General features: G+C 39.1%; 1 protein-coding gene across 8 annotated transcripts in view; it reads left to right on the forward strand.

Moving 5' to 3' along the window:
- Positions 1–20,902, forward strand: part of LOC136883163 (1-phosphatidylinositol 4,5-bisphosphate phosphodiesterase) — a 219,185-nt gene that overhangs the window by 193,936 nt on the left and 4,347 nt on the right. For all 8 annotated transcript variants that reach the window (XM_068229634.1, XM_068229637.1, XM_068229635.1 and 5 more), the window contains 4 exons: positions 3,567–3,737; positions 7,446–7,626; positions 9,473–9,676; positions 13,093–13,339. In XM_068229634.1, coding sequence (XP_068085735.1) covers positions 3,567–3,737; positions 7,446–7,626; positions 9,473–9,676; positions 13,093–13,339 — 803 coding nt within the window. The remainder of the gene's footprint in view (positions 1–3,566; positions 3,738–7,445; positions 7,627–9,472; positions 9,677–13,092; positions 13,340–20,902) is intronic.

A 20,902-nucleotide genomic window follows, 5' to 3' on the forward strand; every position in this document is an offset into this window, starting at 1 on the left:
TCGCAACCAACGAGCTAAACTGATAAATTGTTGCATGCTTCCTTGCTGCCTAACAGTATTGGCTGCTCTGGAATGGACAGATCACAGATGCATTTATTTCTTTCAGATTTACGTGATTACTGTAGACATGTGTGCGTGAAAATTTAAGTTTTTAATTTGTGTTTTGGGTGTTTGCAGAAATAATTTGTTTTAATAGTGAACAATTATGGAAAGTCATTTATATCGCAAAACATTAACGTGTGAAGCATTTATAAGTGATTATGGGTAAATATAGAAACTATTCTGCGGGCTTCAAGCTAAGCGTAATTGCCTTCGCTGAACAGCACGGGAACAGAGCTGCAGAAAGAAAATTTTCTGTGAGTGAAAAGTTGGTGCGTGACTGGCGGAAAGTAAAAAAAAAAGCTAAAAAGCACAAACCCTTCTAGACGCGCGTTTAGAGGTCCTAAAACAGGGAAGTTTCCTATAATTGACGAAGAAGTGTTTAGGTACGTCAGTGAAATACGTAACAATGGCTGCAGTGTATCATATGAAATGTTACAAATTAAGGGACAGGGGGTAGCGCGCAAACACAACATACCGGTAACTCAGTTTAAGGCGACTCGTGGGTGGATTAAGGGGTTCATGCGACGACACAATCTGTCAGTGCGAAGGAGAACAACACTAAGCCAAAAGTTGCCTGCTGATTACACGGACAAGATTGTAAATTTTCACCGATTTGTCATACGTTTGCGCAAGGAAACTTCGTACTTGCTTTCTCAAATCGGTAATGCCGATCAGACTCCAATCTTTTTTGATATGCCTCGCAACAGCACTATTGCGCTAAAAGGATCACGGAGTGTATTAATGAAAACCAGCGGTAGTGAGAAGTTGCGATGCACGGCAATGCTAGCCATTACAGCTGACAGGAGAAAGTTGCCGCCTTACATCATTTTCAAGAGGAAAACGATGCTTAAGAATATACAGTTTCCCCGTGGAATTCATGTACGAGTGCAACCAAAGGGTTGGATGGACGTAGAACTCATGCTGGACTGGGTTAAAACTGTGTGGAATAGAAGACCTGGTGCACTACTAAAACAACCAGCTCTGCTTGTTTTAGATAGTTTCCGAGGTCACCTCGTGAACGAAGTGAAGCAAATTCTCACTACAAATAAGACACGACAGATAGTCATTCCTGGTGGCCTAACATCTGCTTTGCAGCCACTAGACGTATGTGTTAATAAACCCTTTAAAGACCACTTACGTCGATTTTACAACGAGTGGATGATGAGCGGCGATCAGCAATTGACGCCCGCCGGAAATATCAGGCGTCCACCCATGGACTTGTTATGCTCGTGGGTGAAGAAGAGTTGGGATCTTATACCACCTGAACTAGTCTCCAAGAGCTTCAAAAGGACTGGGATTTCGAATGCACTAGACGGTTCCGAAGATGACGCAGTGTGGCAGGGAGATGAAGAATCTGATACTGGTATTAACAGAGGCGAGGACGGCGCATCAGATAGGGAAACCTGCGATAGTGACACCGAAGATTTGGAATAAATTGCGTACCGGTAAGTCCGCATTTCACAACAAAGCGATAATTTTTTGCAAGTGTAATATTTTAACTTTAATACTAAAATTAATGACAAATTAACTTAATACGTTCATTTTTATTTTCAGGTTGGAAAAACGTTCGCCGAATTGTTGCGAAAAATTATGAATTTTGTTTTAGACTATTTTAATTATTTTGATGTATAAACGCGAGTATTACGTGCATCTTAAATTTGTATCAAATACAATTTAGTTATAAAGACATTTTTTGAGTAATACAAATACTGGTATTAAATATTCATCGTATAATGGTCGCACCCTACAATTTTTTTCGAAAATTTTGGTATAAAAATGCGACGATTATGCCGTGAAATACGGTATGTAGCAAAACTCAGATGGCATACAGTAACTTCATAATTAAAAATAAAGTACTGCAATAATTACTGACAAAACTTGCTGCATAATTGAATATTTTGACTTATTCCTATCCATTACAGGAATGCTGTTCAACCTAATTGACTGCTGCAGGCATTCTAACAATATCAAGTTATTAAGCTTAGGTATGAAAAGAAGATTCCACCTTCCGATACTTAAATTTATTGGCTAACCTATGCAATTTAATACTTTATTTAGTTCTTCTTCTGGGTTGAACCGTGTTGTTGTTTTCTCTACATTCTGTACAGTTTGCCGATGTTTCAAGTACATTGCAGTTTTCTTTGTCCAGGCACTCTAATTACCCCTACTCGATCTGAGGTAATCAGTCTTCCAGGCAGGAATCACATTACAAGAGTAGTTCCTGACCTTGGCCTTATCTATCCTACCCTCTCTGTCTGACATAAGCCCCCTGTCAGTCTCTTGAGAGTTCTGGAATGTTGTGTGTCACAGCAAGGTTGTTGGACTTGCCCACGCTGTTATCTAACTAGAGGTTTGTCCTGCGTGTTCATGTTGTGGTCTGTATGTCTTAATCTATGTATGATAGGCATTCAAGAATTGCTGATTTTGTATCCGTCTTCTAAATTCATATTGTTCGGGTGTTTCTTTTGATAGCCTCCTGGATTTTCCTTTTAAGGTTCCAAGGGATCGCTGCTAATTATATTTTGTGTCTTGTTTTGTAGGAATGCTTGGCTACAGCTGAAATATCTGTGTCTTGGTTTTTGGTGTGCCGGATGTGTTCTTTAAGACGGGTAGATATCAGACATTTTGTGTCACCAATATAACACATTCTGCAGGTACATTCAGTGTGGTAGACTCCAGTAGCCTGTAGTCCTATTATGTCTTTTATTGGTAGTAGATAACGGGCTAACTTCTGGTGTGGTTTACAGATGGTTTTTATATCATATTTGTCCAGTATCTTGCCAATCCTGTCTGCAGTGTTTCTATTGTAAGGAAGTATCACTGTTTTCGGGCGGGTCAGTTCTCCTCTCCTTTCTTTTCTTCTATGGCGGCCTTTTCTTTGTTTTCTTCTGTTTTTCTAAAAACTTCTCGGGTGTTATTGAGTGAGTAGCCATTTCTCCTGAGGGTTCTGGTCAGGTGTTCTTTCTCTTCTTCGAGGTATTCTGTACCCAATATCGGTGTGGCACCTGTTAATCAGTGATTTTAAGCAGCCTGCTTTTGTGATGGATGGTGGTGAGAAGAGGTGTGTTGGTACGTATCTGTGTGTGTGGGTTTCCTATATACTGCATGACTCAGAGTCTAATTGGTGTTGCGTTTTACGAGGACACCCAAGAATGGTAGTTTTCCGTCTATCTCGATTTCCATGGTGAACTGAATATTCATGTGAATAGAGTTGAGATGGTCGAGAAATAGCTGCAGGTTATTGCTCCTGTGAGGCCACCCACCCACTCCCTACCTCATCATCATCTCAGACCCACACGTGCAGGTCGGCCTTATGGGGGTCAAATATAAAGACCTGCACCAGGATAGCCAAACATATCCTCGGACAATCCTGGCACTAAAACCCATACAATAAATAAAATAAATTATTATTATGCCTGTATTTTCTTTTAATGTCTGTTAACATAAGGTTTTATTTTTTTCAGATATAACAAAAGCTTTATTTGATCCACGAGCATACCGGTTACAAAAGATAAAACAAATGGATTTGGATGATTCAGATCCTCTCTCCAATGACCAAACGCTCAAAGAGATACCATCGTCAACTCCATTCATACCTTGGAAGCCTGGCAAGATCAGCAAGGAAGTGCGACGTGGTAAGGTCTAGAAAGAGTAATATCAGAGGTGGGAGATGTTAAAAATTATTGAGACATACTCGTCTGTGTGAAGTATGAGAGGAGTGCAGATAACTTCACTTCACCAAAAAATTGCCTGTGTAATTGTTAAATATTGTTTTGATGGGATAATGTTCCATGTATATTTAATCCTTTATTCAGAAAAATGGCCCTCTATGGGTATGCCAGGCTTGCTTGCTTGCTTGCTTGCTTGCTTGCTTGCTTGCTTGCTTGCTTGCTTGCTTGCTTGCTTGCTCTAAATGGTCTTTTTCAAGACCAAATTCGGCAATGATATCTATCAATATTGAGGGAATATCTGCAACAAAAAGGACACAGTATTGTAAGATTATTATCTGTTTAAAGAATATAAATTGTTCGTTACAAGAAGCATGGACCAACGCATGGCAATTGTAGCTAAGTAGCTTTCTTTGAGGGGAAATCTCTTCCACAGCTCAGTGATCATTCCCAGTATGGTACTTCTTGCACCCACTGACAACCCATAAACAGTGGCGGAGTTTACGAGGTATTTCTCCATGATGTAAGTGGATATTGGCACTAGGATGTTGGTTACTGGGCAAAGCAGAATGAAAAGGGATTGTTTGGAATGGAGAAGTATGTACAACTGAACGGTAGTTACTATGTATGAGTGTGTCTACTGAAAAGTTAACCCTTTCACTCCTCAATTCTCAGATGAGGTCGTGCACCCCCAGTGATGGATACTTTGGCTTTTTATAAAATCTGTTGGTTTTGTCTATAGAATTCGTTAAGGTGTTCTCATCCACAAAAAGTTCAAAATACTGTGGCGGCTTGTCGGCGTTCTTCAAACTAAAATGACTATTCAGGGAGGTTTATTAAGAAGGAAGCTGCACTTTCCAGTGTTGACTCACTTATACTCTGAATATTGATGCTTCTAAATTGACCTTATGGCCAGTTTTAGCTCTGTCTGGTGGTTGTGCGTGGAAACACAGCCATCCAACCAATCCCAATCTGCAGTTCATATTGATTTATATCTGCTGAGCATGATATCCGAACCTTGTTACCAACTGTATTGTGTACATTCACCATGTGCTTAAGCTACGTCACTCGGCGTGTGTGGTATTTGGTATGGGTCGCGATCTTTTGCATTCTCTTCAGAAATTTGTGTTTGTTCATAATGTTATTTCTTGTCTTTATTTCTCTGCTATTGCATAGTTTACAGTTTGGTATAGCATAAGTGAATACAATAGCCTATAGTTTTTATATGTTTAATGATTCTGGCATTACGTTTAATTCTGGAGAGAAGAATTGAGGAGAATAGGAAAGTATATGTGACCTTTGTCGACTTAGAGAAAGCTGGGAACAACTTTTCCTTACCATGAAAAAAGCAGGAATTGATTGGAAGGATAGACGCCTCATACTAAATTTATACAGAATGCAGAACACTGATTTAGAAATCAGTGGAACAAAGAAAAATGACAAAATAAGGAGAGGAGTTAGGCAAGGATGTCCACTGTCTCCTTATCTCTTCAATATGTTCATCGAAGAGGCCATCGCAGTCATGAAGGAGAAAACAACGGGGATCAAAATTAATGGCAAACAAGTACACTCTATAAGATTTGCTGATGATATTGCCATACTAGCAGAAACAGGTAAAATTACGCAGAGAATGATCAACATATTAGCAGAAACTTTAGGCAAATGGAACCTCAGAAAAACAAAAACCATGACAATATGTAAAGACAAGAAAACACCTGTAACATACTTAAAAATTGGCCCTGATAAAATAGAACAAGTGAAACAGTTTTTCTACCTAGGAACCCTGATCACGAGTGATAATCAGAGCATATCAGAAGTCTCGAAGAGGATAGCCATGGCAAAGAGAGCATTCTAAGATAAAAGGCATCTGCTGGCCAACAAACATATAGATATTCAAACTCGGAAGGCCTTTGCAAAAACCTTTGTATGGAGCGTGCTTCTGTATGGTTGCGAAAGCTGGACATTAGGAATGCAAGAAAATAAAAAACTAGAGGCAGCTGAAATGTGGATCTGGAGAAGAATGCAGAGGATAAGTTGGACTGAAATGAAGAGCAATACCAAAGTCCTCAGAGAGATAAGAGAAGAACGGAGTCTGATAACCGACATTGAAAAGCGGAAAATAAAATTATTGGTCACATTCTGCGGCATGAGGAGTTCCTTTGTAATATCATGGAAGGAAAAATTGCTGGAAAAAGAGGAAGAGGACGACCTAGAGTGTCTTACTTCAAGAACCTGCTTCTGAGGATGAAGTGCAAGACCTACGCTGAGTTGAAAAGACTGGCTCAAGATAGACAACTGTGGCTGCAGCGACAAGGCTTAGCCTTTAGAATATGATGATGATGAATGATTCAGTGTGGCTGTAGTTTTATTTACATCCTTGTTGGTTAGTGTATCAAGTTCGACGGTGTGTACCGTGTGTGATTGTAGTTCGGGAAGGTCAAGTGGTAAGAAAGTGACTGTGAGATCAGTGGAGTATTTCCTTGTAGGCCATAATTTCCTTCCTGTGCCATCCCTTAGCTGTGAATAATTTATTTTCTCACTCACTTTTATTCTTAATAATGTATTCCCGTTAGCTTTATGTTTTATGGGGGCTGGGTGCCACAGTCGTAATGCTCGGCCTGAAGGCCTGCAGATTATGAGGTGTTGTGTAGGCAGCATGGCGAACCCTCATGGCTGTTATTCTTGGCTTTCTAGACTGGGGCTACCATCTCACCATCAGATAGCTCTTCAATTATAATCACGTAGGCTGAGTGGACCTCAAACCAGCCCTCAGATGGAGGTATAGAGGTAAAAATCCCTGACCTGGTTGGGAATTGAACCTGGGGTCTCCGGGTAAGAAGCAGGTGCACTACCCTACACTGTGGGGCTGGCAGAGTAGGTTATTGAGAGCCGTAACAAATTCATAACTTAGGCTTACCTCTAATACTCTAAAACCATCATCAGCTGTCACTGGACTGGGGAGTCAGTGGTTGGGGAATCAACTCAAGCTTGGGTGTTCTCCTCTCCACTAAACACAGCCCAGGGTGCTCTCGCCCTTGCGATTATTCCTGTGCAGCCCATTACATGTCCTTTTGGATTTGTGGTTTTGGAAGCACTTCGGAAAACCTGGGTTTTGGTTAACCCGAGTTTCATTAACTGGGGTTTCACTGTATTTTAATTGAATCAAATTCAGGAAGAGCAAATGGGTTTGGTAAAAAAGCTACAATTGACTAAGTGTTAAATTTGGTTTTGTGGTAATCCATTGATTAGCTACAATTAGGTAAAATGTTTTTTGTTGGTTATTGAATACAAAGTACTAAAACATAATAAACCTATTCTAAATCACCAATGTAAAACATTTTTTTAATTTGTTGCCTTTGTGCCCCGACCTTCACAGTGCCCAGGGGTGTTTCCTGAGTCACACAGGCCTCAAGCTGACCCTGGACCAAGGTGATAGTGGTTAGACTCAGTTTTTAATAATTTGTAAGCTAAGAGGTATAGAATTAGATGAGGTCACAGTGCTAGCTGCAAATAGAGTTTATTCACTGAGACTTGCAGACTGAACAGTAAAAGACATAACAGTCATATGTTATTTAATTTCATCCTGATCATAAGAATTGCCCACTTCCATATCTGCCATCCAAGAAGAGTTTAGATCTTGGTAGAAATGAAATTAAAATTTGTCTTGTGTTGCAGTTGAAGATCTCAACCTTTCTCCCATCACCAACAAACACCTAGAAGGTCACAAGAACTTCCATAGGATGCTCAGTAGGCAACTGAAAGAGTACCACATCCTCAAGAAGACACAGCACAAGGATCAAGTGAAAGTACAGAAACGCCAGTGTTTGGCCATTGAGAAGCTCATTCAAGGAAGAGAGTAAGTACCTGTTAGGGTCTCACAATGAAGACCAATTTTATTTTCTCTTGTGCTTTATCTTCTCTGCCCGACTTTCCCATTTAAAACACCTGTTTCCTTAGATGCTAAAGTGTCTTAGATGTGTGATAATTTTCATTAGGAAAAAGACAACTTTAAAACTTTGCAAGCTGGGAGAAAATGAAGTGCCTATACCACACATGGAGTTCTGCAGCCTGTGAGAAAAAAATGGTCTGTATGACATATGGAGTTCGGCATCATGGTGTTAAGAAGGGGATGCTTGCTAGTGGAGATACTCGAAGTACTGGTACCAGGAAAGGGAGTCAGAGGAAGAAGAAGATATGAGATGTTAGATGATATAAGCAAACCAGAAGGAGGCTATGAAAGAGTGAAGAGAAAGGCAGAAGACAGAAAAGAATGGAGGGGAATCAAATGGAAACCTGCTGCTGGGCAGAACACTGATGATGATGATGATGATGATGATATGTTGATTTCAATTAAAGATTTGTTTAGTGACAAAGCCCTTAATAAGGTCAACACATCTATGAAAACTATTATATGATGAAATGACTATAATTTTTCTTCTTCTTCTTTTGAGATCACATTGAATCTCTTTAATCAACCCTGTGGTTTGTCAATTTGTTGGTAGGAACTGTCCGAGCCTTGCGGTCCTCCCAGTACTTCTTCATATGTGTTGCTATTCTTGCCCTTTCTTGTGTAGAGAATATTCTAATTGGTTCTTTGTGAGTGTCGAGTGGAAAGTCATATGTTTAGGTGTTGAGTTTACTTTTTTAAACTTGTATGAATGGAAAGTTATATTTTTAGGTGTTGAGTTTACTTTTTTCTTATCCATAGTATCATCTGGTTTAAGGCCAATTTCTTTAAAATCCTCCCTAATTTCTTTTAACCATGTGCATCCAGTTGTAGTATTTTTGGAAACAAGATTGTACTGCACTAACTGTTTCAGAATTCACGAATTTGGCATTTTCAGGATGTGGCCAAAGTACCCTAGTCTTTTCTTACGCATGGTATCAGTAATGGGTTCTAACTTCTGATATACAATGTTATTAGGTACTATTCGCCATTGCCCATCTTTTTGACAGCTTTTATTGATACAAGTTCTTCCAATTCGTCTTTCGAACTTCTGTAATCTGTCAGTTTTGGATTGTTTCGTTTAGATGGAATAACGCTTCTGTGGCATATGTGGCTTCTGTCTTTATGACTGTATTGTAATGTTTGATTTTTGCATGAATGGATAAGCATTTCTTTTCGTAAGTTCCCCATGTTAATTTTGGTGCCTTAGACAACTTGTTTGCCCTTATCTGAATTGAAGGTTTTCATTTAAATTATTTCTTATTAACTCACCTAAATATTTTACTTGTGTTACAATTTTGATTTTAGTACCCTTAATATGCATTTCTTTTAATGATGTTGGCTTTTAGAGCATAATTTCTGTTTTTTCAAATGATATTTTAAGGCTAATTTTATGTGCAATGGTGTGAAGCTCTGATCTTTGAGTTTTTGCTTCATCTAAATCTTTGGCTAGTAACACTATGTCATCTGCAAAACCAAGGCAATTTGTGTGGATTTTCCTACCTATTTTAATATTTTAACAAAATTTATTAAACTCTAGGAAAAAGTACTGGCGTGATAAATCTGTTCTAACTTTGTTTGGTGTTAACATAATCAGTATGGATAAACATGACATTCTTATTTTTTTATTAAACTTCATTTCTCTTGTACATCAAATCTTGTTTAATTAGTTTGTGTTCCATGCGAAGGTAGTCATTTATTTTAAGAGACCTTGTTTCTAAGACCCTGTCTAAAATTCTCATTTGTTCCTTCACAGTCCAGTGAGTGTGCTGTCGGACTGGGATGTTCGTGTGATGGTGCAGGACCAGATAGTAGAGTGGTCAGAGATCTTATCGCGGCATGCTAAGGAGGAGTGGGAGCTGGGACGGCGGCAATTGATGGAGAGGACGGAAACCCTAATTCGACTTCTGGAATTAGCACAGGTTGCGCAGTTCAATGAGCTGAATTTCATACATAACAAGTAAGACTAACAATAACGTAGTGTTGATGTGGACTATAAAACCCAAAAACTTTTTTTTTGCTAGGGGCTTTACGTCGCACCGACACTGATAGGTCTTATGGTGACGAACCTAATAATTGGTCCTCCTCCTCTTTACATGCACTAATATTAATTATCCTCTGTGTATACTAGTAAGACATGCATTACTTTGTAATAGTCATATTGTGCAAAATACTTATCTTTATATATAAAAATTCAGCCTGCGTATGTTTTGTCATCACAAAACTCTAAAAGTAGTAGGTCGATTGACTTGAAATTTTGACACAGCATTGCATTCAAATACAATGTTTAGGAAGTGGTTTGAACAAAATTGGATAGGATAGAAATTTTGTGGAATTAATTTAATTACAAAGTTGCACCAAGATTGAATCAAACTTGAAGGACAGATTGTCACTAGGCAACAACGACTGATGCTATAACATTATAGTCTGGTAAGAATTGCCGTATATAGGAGGATGGGAACACACCACCATGTTTTATGAAGGACCTTTCTTGCTAGGAGCTTCATGTAATTAGGCAGCTCATTGCCTGTTGTTTGGAAATAGGAATCCAACAAGCCATGATCAAGATGTAATTTCATGTAACAAGGCAATTCATTGCCTATTATTGTAAATGTGAAGAAACATGAATAAATGTGTTCTGTGCTCGCAAAACTCTAAAAGTAGTCGATCGTCGTTTGTGTTTTTGGCAGCCATAGTACGAGTTGAGAATTGTACATATCTTGCGTGTGCTTTCTTCTTGTAGTTGTCATGCTGATAATCATGATGATGATGATGCTTGTTGTTTTAAGGGGCCTAACATCGAAGGTCATCGGCCCCTGTTAATCATAGATTTGCATCGGTTGATACTATGTTTGTAAGCAATGATGAGTTTTTATGATGTATTGTAATTTAGTTGGTTAATAGCTAGGTGTATTGTAATAAAACACTTGTTGTTAAAAGGTCCACTTTGGCTTCATGGTAGATAAAATCTTGTTTATTTGAGTTAGAAGCATAAGATGAAGACGGTAGTCTTGTATCATTCAAATTCTGACAGAAGTGGTGGTTCCTTTCTTGTCTATATCGTGTCTGGTATTATGGTTATTGCTGTTGTTGTGGTTGGGTAGTGTTCTGTTTCAGGCATAGAAACTCATCATTGCTTACAAACATAGTATTAACCAATGCAAATCTATGATTAACAGCACGACAACTACAAGAAGAAAGCACACGCAAGATATGTACAATTAAACTCACCCAGTTTTAGACTCTATTACATCATATCATCATTCACGAACAGTAGCATCAACTGATATATTTCATAGTCACAAGACTTTCCCAAGAAAGAAAAAGTTGTGAATCTATTGAAGTGCGATACGGACCATGAAGCTTATTTTATGTAGGTAATACTTGTAGCATGTTAACTGCCATATTTTGAGACTTTATAACTTCAACTCTTTTTGAACTAAATTAATTATTCTTTTTTTTGTTTTTTTTTGCATCCTAAACTATAATTATCTGTCTAGCACTGAAATCATTTGGTTCTTTTATCTTTGACACTAAAATATGAAATACGACAAATTAATTTATCATGTTTTTGAGATTTTTATTTTTTCCATTTATTTTAAACCATGCCTGTAATTAATTTTTTCATATTCACATCTAAATTTTACATTAGTATTAATATGCTGTCTGAAAGACAAAATGTGATTGGTAGAAAGGTAAGAATATTTTGACTTTGTGTGGTAATGTTAAAAACATTTGGATGAACAGAAAGGTGTATTGCTGTCATCATTATAATTTGTGTCCAGCTCCATGGATAAATGGTTAGTGTGCTGGCCTTTGGTCACAGGGGTCACGGGTGGTAGTTGTGGTGATTATTGTTTTAAGAGGAAGTACAACTGAGCAACCATCCTCTATATAACACTAATCAGAGAGAAAAAATGGTCAGGATCCGACACTTCGAAAAATGAGGGTATCGGCCAAAGAAAGACAAGGGCTACGAAGAGCGTGGAAATGAAAGACTCCCTAGGCCGCGAGTCCTCTAATACTGTCGGGATCAGAAAAGAACAAGAGTTGACCAAGGGAGGTTGAATAGAGTAGATGAAAGTAAGGAGCCTGGCACAAGTAAGTGGAAGCAATGCCAGGACTCAGCTGAGGGCCCCATGATCGCCTACCCACGCTCCCAAATTACGAACACCTGGGGGCCCGTTTAGTCGCCTCTTATGACAGGCAGGGGTTACCGTGGGTGCCACCTCCACTCACAGGCGGTAGGAGTCCCGAGTTCGATTCCTGTCAGTGTTGGGAATTTTTACCATAGTTGGTTAAGTTTGCTGGCACGGAGGATTGGTGTATGTGTCGTCTTCATCATCATTTCATCCTCATCACGATGCGCAGGTCGCCTATGAGCTTCAAATCAAAAGACCAGCATCTGGTGAGCTGAACTTGTCCTCGGACACTCCCGGCACTAAAAGCCATATGCCATTTCATTTCCTTATAACTGGCTATGTATCATTACCTGAATTACTGACGGAAGGTAGAGAACATTCATCATCCTCACTGTCATTCCGTTCGGATGATGAAATCCAGTTTATGAGGGTTTCTATCGTTCTATCGCTCAAAGATTCAAGACATCATGATGCCATTGTAGGAACAAGCAGATAAACAAAGTGCACAGAACACATGTTTGCAATTCTTCAAAACAAATGTTTGTATTCTATCTGGGAAGTATCATTCATGTTTACCAGAAGAGAGGCATATGTATTTCCAGCATGTGATGATTTATTAGTTAAGGTAACGAAGCCTGAGCACTGCTGACACACTGTATATGGTAGTAAATATGGTAACCCAAGCAACGCTCAATGTGTTAATTAATATTAATGTGTAACACAGTCTATTCCATTGTTAATAGGCATTATTGTTTAATGTTTCCCTTAAAACTCCCTGCAATTTGTACATGAATACTGCTGGCATTATCATCATCATCATCGTTCCCATTTTCCACCTATGGCTGTATAGGGGCAAATATGGTTCCTCCCTATTAAATGGCATCTGTTTCCAGCCAGAGATGGCTGCGAGAGGCGTCTGTACTCTATGGTAGGAACAACCTGAACAATTGCTGGCACTTACTCTAACATGCCTTTAGGAGTGGTGATCCCATTGTACTGCTACCCTAGCCTATATGATGAATTTAAATATGGTGCCTTGTGAAAGGTTAGAGCATCCCCTGCAGGTGACATCCTGGCCTTTAGGTGCTGGGAAAGGTGTGAGAAATAGGTGACCAGCACTGAGCCACTTTAAAACTGGAGTGGCTAATGTCATGATGCTGAACAATAAGAACTGCTGGTATATTTATATGTAAATGGACATAACAATCTTAATTATGATTTGCTTCCTTTCCAGGGAGATGCAAGCTCTTAAATCCAACCAAGCAAAATTGTCTGTGGAGTCGATGAAAGAACTAGCCAACACAAAGGATAAGAACACTAAGCTGGAAATAGATCGGAAACTTCGGGAGCGTAAACATAGCAACACCAAGATATTCCTAGAAGAGAGACGATTTGAGCTCATCAAACAAGACACAGAACGTGAACGACTGAAGATCGAGCATGCCAAGCAACGGGAGGCTTGTGTAGCTGAAATGAACTACGTAAGTTAAGAGTATTCAGTCACTCATTTGACTGTACTTTACCTGGAATGTGATACTTCATATATGAGACATAACACTGATGTGCTCTAATTTTACAAGTAGATTTTCCGTTCGTGTTCTCTCTTTTTTTTTTTTTTTTTTTTTTCTATTGGCTTTACATCGCACTGACACAGGTATGTCGTATGGCAACGATGGGACAGGAAAGGGCTAGGACTGGGAAGGAAGCGGCCGTGGCCTTAATTAAGGGATAGCCCCAGCATTTGCCTGGTGTGAAAATGGGAAACCACGGAAAACCATCTTCGGGGCGGCCGACAGTGGGGTTCAAATATACTATCTCCCGAATACTGGACACTGGCTGCATTTAAGCGAGCAGCTTTCGAGCTCGGTCATGTTCTCATTCACTCTTTTCTTTTTCTAATGGTGAGAGTAAAAAAAACAGACCTATCTGGGAGAGGGAGTTGCCATTTGTAGGCACATCTCAAAAGCATAGCAAAGGACTTTTATAACAAGATTATGAGAATTACAGTTCAGTGTTCTCCCCAGAAATTTTTGTCAGGGTGGCAGGAATGAGTGGCTGGGCAGGGAATAATATGTAAAAAATGAATATGATAAAATTTCAGTTTATTCTCCTCAGGGCATTAATAATAATAATAGTAATAATAATCGTAATATGCTTCAGAAACCTTAAATCATAGGTGGTGGGTCTCTAATCAGAGACATAGAGAAACAGGAAAGGAAAATTTTAAGAAAACTTTGTGGCCCAGTTTGAATAGAGAAATATGGAGGGAAAAATCATCCCAGGAAATATACTGTCATTCTGAAAAGAACTCTCACTTTTCAGAAAACATTATTGAAATTTTATGGACACATTATCAGAATGAACAGTAACAGACTTAACCAAAGAATTTTCAACCTGGCCCTGTCATCTAAAACCAAGAACAGCTGGCTTCATGAAATTGAAATAGATCTCCAGGAAATCAACATTTCGGAAGACATTGTACAGGACAGGTGTAAATTCAGAACCAAAATCAACAATCACCAATTTGAAGACAAACACAACACCAGAGCCACTATAACTTGTACAGAAGAATGAAGGAAGAAGCTCAGTGAGAGGATGAAGAGATTTTGGGAGGAGAAGAGGGCTAACACATCAGCTAAGCTGGTTCAATCGAGCTCCTAACGATGAAAAATAATAATGATGATGATGATGATGTGGTTTTTTTTTTTTTTTGCGGCCATCGGACGATTCAGAGAAGATGTGTGGAAACTGAAGTAGGAGAATTGACAACAGATAATGTTATTTCGGTGATGCTGCAAAACCAGGAATCCTGGGATCGCGTGGCAGTACATGTGGAGGACATCCTTCGTCAGAAGAAGAAGGATTTGGAAGCATACGAACGTTCATAAAGGAGAAATGAAGAAAGAAGACGTCTGAAAGACAAAGCATGATATCACCCTGAAGTAATGCGAGAGCGGTTCCGGGGTGATGACTCACATCGTGGGAAAAGGGTGTGTGGTTTTTAGTGGGTAAGAATCCCACACACTTGTGGAGTGCGGACCCTTCACAAGTGTCTTTTTGAAGATTTTCCACAATCCCTCGTAAAAAAATAAATAAATATATATATATATATATATATATATATATATAATTATTATTATTATTATTATTATTATTATTATTATTATTATTATTATTATTATTATTATTATAATATAGCCTTGGCTACCGTGTGCAAGCATTTCAAATTGATGCCATCTGCCTGTCTGCACATCAATTTCAACGTTCCGTCTTACTCTAAGCCCACTAAATGGCAGAGTAAACCAAATTTCTCTTGAGGATCTAAGGCTGAATTTTAGTGAATTTTGTCGGGTAAACACCAAATATTTCACCAGAGATCTTTTACTTGCTGACATCGTACGACATGAAGTGTCGAATGAACTTCGGTCCGCCCGTCAAAAATCCAGCTACGTCTGCCGGGTTTGAACCTGCTATCTTGGGATCCGAAGGCTGACACACTACCACTGATCCACAGAGGGCGTTAGCAGTAATATCAGGCAGCAGGTAAACATTAATTGCAAAATTGATTTTAGTGTTATCACGAACAAGACATAACAGAGTATTATGAACTTCTAGTGTTCTACTGCTTGTTCATAATCATGTAACAACCGGAGTACCACTTGGTTGCTGTGGAATGCCATACAGGTTTGTGACGTTATGAGGAATCAAGTGCTCTTGTGCGATTCCACGCTAATCCAGACACCGCTCGCGCACACCACTATGTCAAGCTAAACATTTGAACTCCGATGCAATAATGATGACAATAATGAAGATTTGTCATTTAAATAAACAGTTTTACAGTATTTATATTTTAATTTGGAACACGCAATGACTCAAATATGTATTAATATCGTTGACTAGCATGTATCTAGGCTATGTTAGCTGGGCAGCCTGTTAAAACAGCAAGGTCCTAGGGAGAGCACTGCAGTTGAACTTCACTATCTCAAAGTGCTTGTCGAACTGAAAATACTTCGTGATATAAAAAATTCGAGATATTCAGTGTCATGTATATTACTTGGCTCCACAAACAAAAAATCACCTGAACCATTATTTACCACTTTCTTTATACATCTACAATTTTAATATTTTTAGATAATCATTAAAAAATTTTTAAACTTATGTTTCATTCGGATCTTCCAATTTTTATGTTCTTCGGATTATCCTTGTACCATTCTCTGATTATGTATTCCAAGACATGCTCTATTGGTGAAAAATATCTAATTCCCTCCATGGGAATTTAGAATTTTCCATTCCAAGACACAGTCGAACAGCAGTGGTGATGGGCAATTTCCCAGTCGTAACCCTGATTTTATGAGGAATGGCTCAGGAAATTCCTCTCTGAACTTGCCTTTTGATTTTGTGCTGGTTAAGGTGGAGTACAAAATTTCTTAAGATTTTCAATATTGAAGGTCCATGGAGACAGTCATAGGCCTCTTAAAGTCCACAGAGGTTATTGCAAGAGGCTTATTTTGTTCAGGAAATCTGACAAGAAATTAAATCACTACAGGAAATACAGTGGAACCTTGATTATCTGCTCCCAAACTACATTTTCCCGGGTTATTTGATGAAATCGCGTAGTCCTGTGACTATCGTAAGTAAATCATGTCGTAAAAATCCTGCATTATCCATTCCTTGAAGAAACCATTTCCCAGATCAACCGTCCAAAAATTTCAGAACCATCAATGCTAAATCATTGTTCAAGTGTTTTTCAAGGAACAGTGTCTCAAGGAAGGATGATTACAGCATACCTATGGATCTTGGCATCAACGTCCCGTCATTGCAATAATTGGAGCAAGTACTGTAGCTTACTGGAAAAGCAATCGCAGTGAACTTGCGTAAGGGACCATCTTAGTATCGCATTTCGCTGATATTGTTTAAGAAATTCTCAGAAATCATAAAGCAGAGAGTGGCCACAACAGTTGGTAGGAGACAGAGCACATTTTGACAGCTCTACTTGAAGATGGAATGAATTTTGTCAAATGTTCGTACTTGTAAACATCTACATTACGTCTATGGTTAGATTTTTATGTTACCGAGCTCAATAGCTTCAGTCGCTTAAGTGCGGCCAGTATAGAGTATTCGGGAGATAGTGGGTTCGAACCCCACTGTCGGCAGCCCTGAAGATGGTTTTCCGTAGTTTCTCATCTTCACACCAGGCAAATGCTGGGGCTGTACTTTAAATAAGGCCACGGCTTCTTCCTTCCCAATCCTAGCCCTTTCCTGTCCCATCGTCGCATTAAGACCTATCTGTGTCGGTGTGACGTAAAGCCAATAGCAAAAAAAAAAAAAAATTTATTTTTGACTTTTTTCGTTTGTATCGCCAAAACAGTTTTTCGGCACTTCTCTCAGAGCACTATAAAGTGACTGGGCTTTCAGACAGGAATTGAAATTGCTCCTTCTTTACACAAATCTAGTATTTTAATATGATCAGACACGATAATGTTCTCGAGACCAGAATAGATGTTGCACATTATATACATAAAGCCATGGGAGGTCTTGGGATTGCCTATTACTCTTTTTGATCCCAATATAAGACATTTACATTTTTGCATTAAAATGTTGTTATAAAAACTACAGTAGTTTTATATGTGCTATGTAACATTTAAAATGTTTATATAGTATAATTTTCTACTTGTACTAGCTTGTGCAATGAGCATGCTTTCCAGCTGAGCTCAAGGTCGAGAATAACGAAAATTTCTGGAGTTTTGATGATATTTTTCTCTTTCCAATTTGCTTATGATAAGTAACAGGCAGAACGGAATACAATGCATTCGAGAACTTTTGAGAATCGATAGTTGAATTCGAAACCATATTCTTGAGTTCAACATAACCTTTAAAAATTGATGTAGGCTTAATTTATGTAGCACAAGATATCCAGAGACTTACTACTAACAGTATACTGGTGACCAAATTACAATGGGAGATAAACAAAGAAGGGATTTTTGCCATCGTGTTGGGTGTTTTTGTATCTAATGTGCTTTATTTCGTTAGATTAAAGAATTAAAAACTACCTGTGGTCAATTATTGTTTGGCTGGGCATTGTTAGGTTTTTTTTAAATGAGTTTGGCTGATTAAAATTGCTGACCTGAAATAAGTTTTCACAGAAAACTGATGAAGTTTCTCCGGTAACACTGAATGTGAAGTATCAAGATTTTTGACTCATGTACCGGTAATTAATGTTTGAAGCCAGCACTGCCGTCTAGCTTGCCTGTCTCTCACCCAGAGACCCCAGGTTCGATTGCTGGTCAGGTCAGGCATTTTTTACCTGGATGTGAAGACTGGTCCCAGGTCCACTCAGCCTCCATGGTTACTGTTAATTGAGGAACTATCTAATGGTGGGATGGCAACCCCAGTGTAAAGAGCCAGGAATAATGGCCAAGAGGATTTCTCACCTCATAATCTGCAGGCTTTCGGGCTGAGCAGCGATCGCTTGGTAGGCAAGGGTCCATTACGGCTGAAGTTTGATGTGGTTTGGTTTGGTTTGGTTTGTTTAGGGGTGTTTATAAGATTATAATTATACATATTTCAGTTTTATGTTGTTTAGTTTAATTGTTGATTGTTTTAATTCGTTCCTGGATTTTCCATTTTCCCCTATTGTACGTTTTTCTCAGCGGTCCCTTCAAAATGGAGAATCAAGGTTTCACTGTAGCGCAGAAAATTAACCTCAGAATCATCATCGTCACAGAACCTCTCGAACGTACCGGGTAGGGTGGTGTTGAACAAGCCTTCGCCATCATTGTCTGTCCAGAAATGCTTTCTCTGTCACCACTGACTCCCAGTTCCCTCCTCTTCTCTACACAGTCTCTCTCATTTGGTGTAGCCATCTCTTTCTAGGTCTTCCCACTGGCCTTCTTTCTTCAACTGTTCTTTCTAAGCATGAATGCACTGTTCTTGTGCCAGGCATTCACTTTACATCTCCGTACTATGTTAATCTCGAAGTACTTAGCTTCTCTTCTATCGAGTCTACTTCCAATTCCATTCTGATGTCATCATTCCTTACATGGTCCTTGTGTGTTTTTTGGAGGGTAGTTCATAGAACATTTCACATGCTTGCAATTTACTAACTTCTCTCTCTTCCAGGGTACATGTTTCTAAACTGTATGTGAGAATGGGCACAAAGTATGACTTATACGGAGTCATCTTGTTCTCACGGGTATTTTGTTATCCCAAAGTAGATGTCTTATGAGGCTGTAGAAGTTGGAACTGCTAGACACTCCATTTACTCAACCTCAGAATATCCTACAATTTCTAGCCTGGTGCAACCGGTGTGAGGCACACCCTCCGACGAGGGTGGGTGGCATCTGCTGTGTGTAGGAAACTGCCTGTTACTGCGGTGGAGGATAGAATTGTGTGTGGTGTATGAGTTGCAGGGATGTTGGGGACAGTACAAACACCCAGTCTCCAGGCCAATGGAATTAACCATTTTAAGATTAAAACTCTGGACTGTCCAGAAATTGAACCCAGGGACCTCTGAACCAAAGGCAACTTTGCTGACCATTCAGCAAGAGAGCCAGACAAACTCGTGTCCTCATCCCGAGGTGGTGCAGCTCTTTTCAGGCACACTCCCAATGGAGGTGAGCTGTATGTACCATTTTAACCACATACCAACTCTCCTGCCATTCTTAAATTTCTGGCAGTACCGGAAACCGAACCTGGCCCCCGACAATGGCAGGTAATAGTGTTAACCATTATGCTACGGAGGCATAACCTAAATGAAAAGCAGACATGGCATTATAGAATAAATAAACTGACCAGCGCACAATATATCACCAAGAACACATAAAGTAAAAAAGACCCCTCATCATAATCATCATCATCATGAATTTCTTCCAGCAAGCTCGGTAGAATGTTTAAGAACAATGTGCCTCCATTTATTATGGTCCTGGTATGCTTCATTACTCTCTAGGGCATCCCATGTTTCTTCTCTCTTTTCTTATCTGATCTAACCACCCTTATCTAGGGCGTCCAATTGGTCTTTGTCCCAGAACAATCTTTTCAAAATACTTCCTTGGTGTTCGAGTTGCCTGCATCGGCATAACATGTCCTAGCCACTTCAGCCTTGCAACACTCAGCCTTTCTTCCCAGGTCAGTTTGACCTGCAGGTCGCTTTATATCTGATCAATCGTGATTCTGTCCTTCCTTGTTTTCTGTACAGCTGATCTAAGGAACTTCAACAGCTTGCAGTTGACTTACTTCTCTTTTTATGATGCAACACTCCAGACTCTGTGTCATGTTGGCCAGAAGATAAGTCTTAAACACTGCCTGTTTAGTCCTCTGAGGAGCTCTGTTGTCCCATACTATGTTCCGTACTTGATGGAAGAAGTTGGATCCTTTTTGCACCCTGTTCAACACTTCATTCTTGGCACTTCTGTAATTTGATATTGTACTCTCCAGATATGTCAAGCTATTCACACATTCAATCTTCTCACCCTTAAGGGTGAGCGTACAAGATGTATTTGTCGTGCTAACTTTCGTTACCACTGTTTTTCTCTTGCTCACATTTAAGTTATATTCTTTAAACTTGGTGTTCCAAAGATCCAAACTCCCCTGAACATCTCTCTCAGTTTCTCCCCAAATGGCAACATTATCAGCAAAAAAAGAAATGCATTAAGATCTTCCTTATCTATTTCTTTGAGTTTCTTTATAACAGTATCCATGAGTGAAATGAAGAGAAATGGGGAAAGAGAACTCCTACTTGCACGTTAATTTCGCAACCATCATACAACATCTAAACTTTTTTAATTAGTGCTTCTGGGATGTAATGTTATTCTAAACATTCCCATATTTTTCCTCTCTCCACCCTGTCATATGATTTTCCCAAATCCAAAAACACTATTATCAAGTTTTTTGCTTTTTCCAAAACTTTTACATTAACTCCCTGAGTGAAAAAATTAGGTCTCTCAATAGCCAGAAAATTAAAACACTATAAAACAGTTACACAACCAGCAATAACATACGCAAGTGGAACTATTTTTGAAACAACTAACACAGCCATTTTAGACATA

The sequence above is a fragment of the Anabrus simplex genome, chromosome 11 (assembly GCF_040414725.1).
Source record: "Anabrus simplex isolate iqAnaSimp1 chromosome 11, ASM4041472v1, whole genome shotgun sequence".
Classification (NCBI taxonomy): domain Eukaryota; kingdom Metazoa; phylum Arthropoda; class Insecta; order Orthoptera; family Tettigoniidae; genus Anabrus; species Anabrus simplex.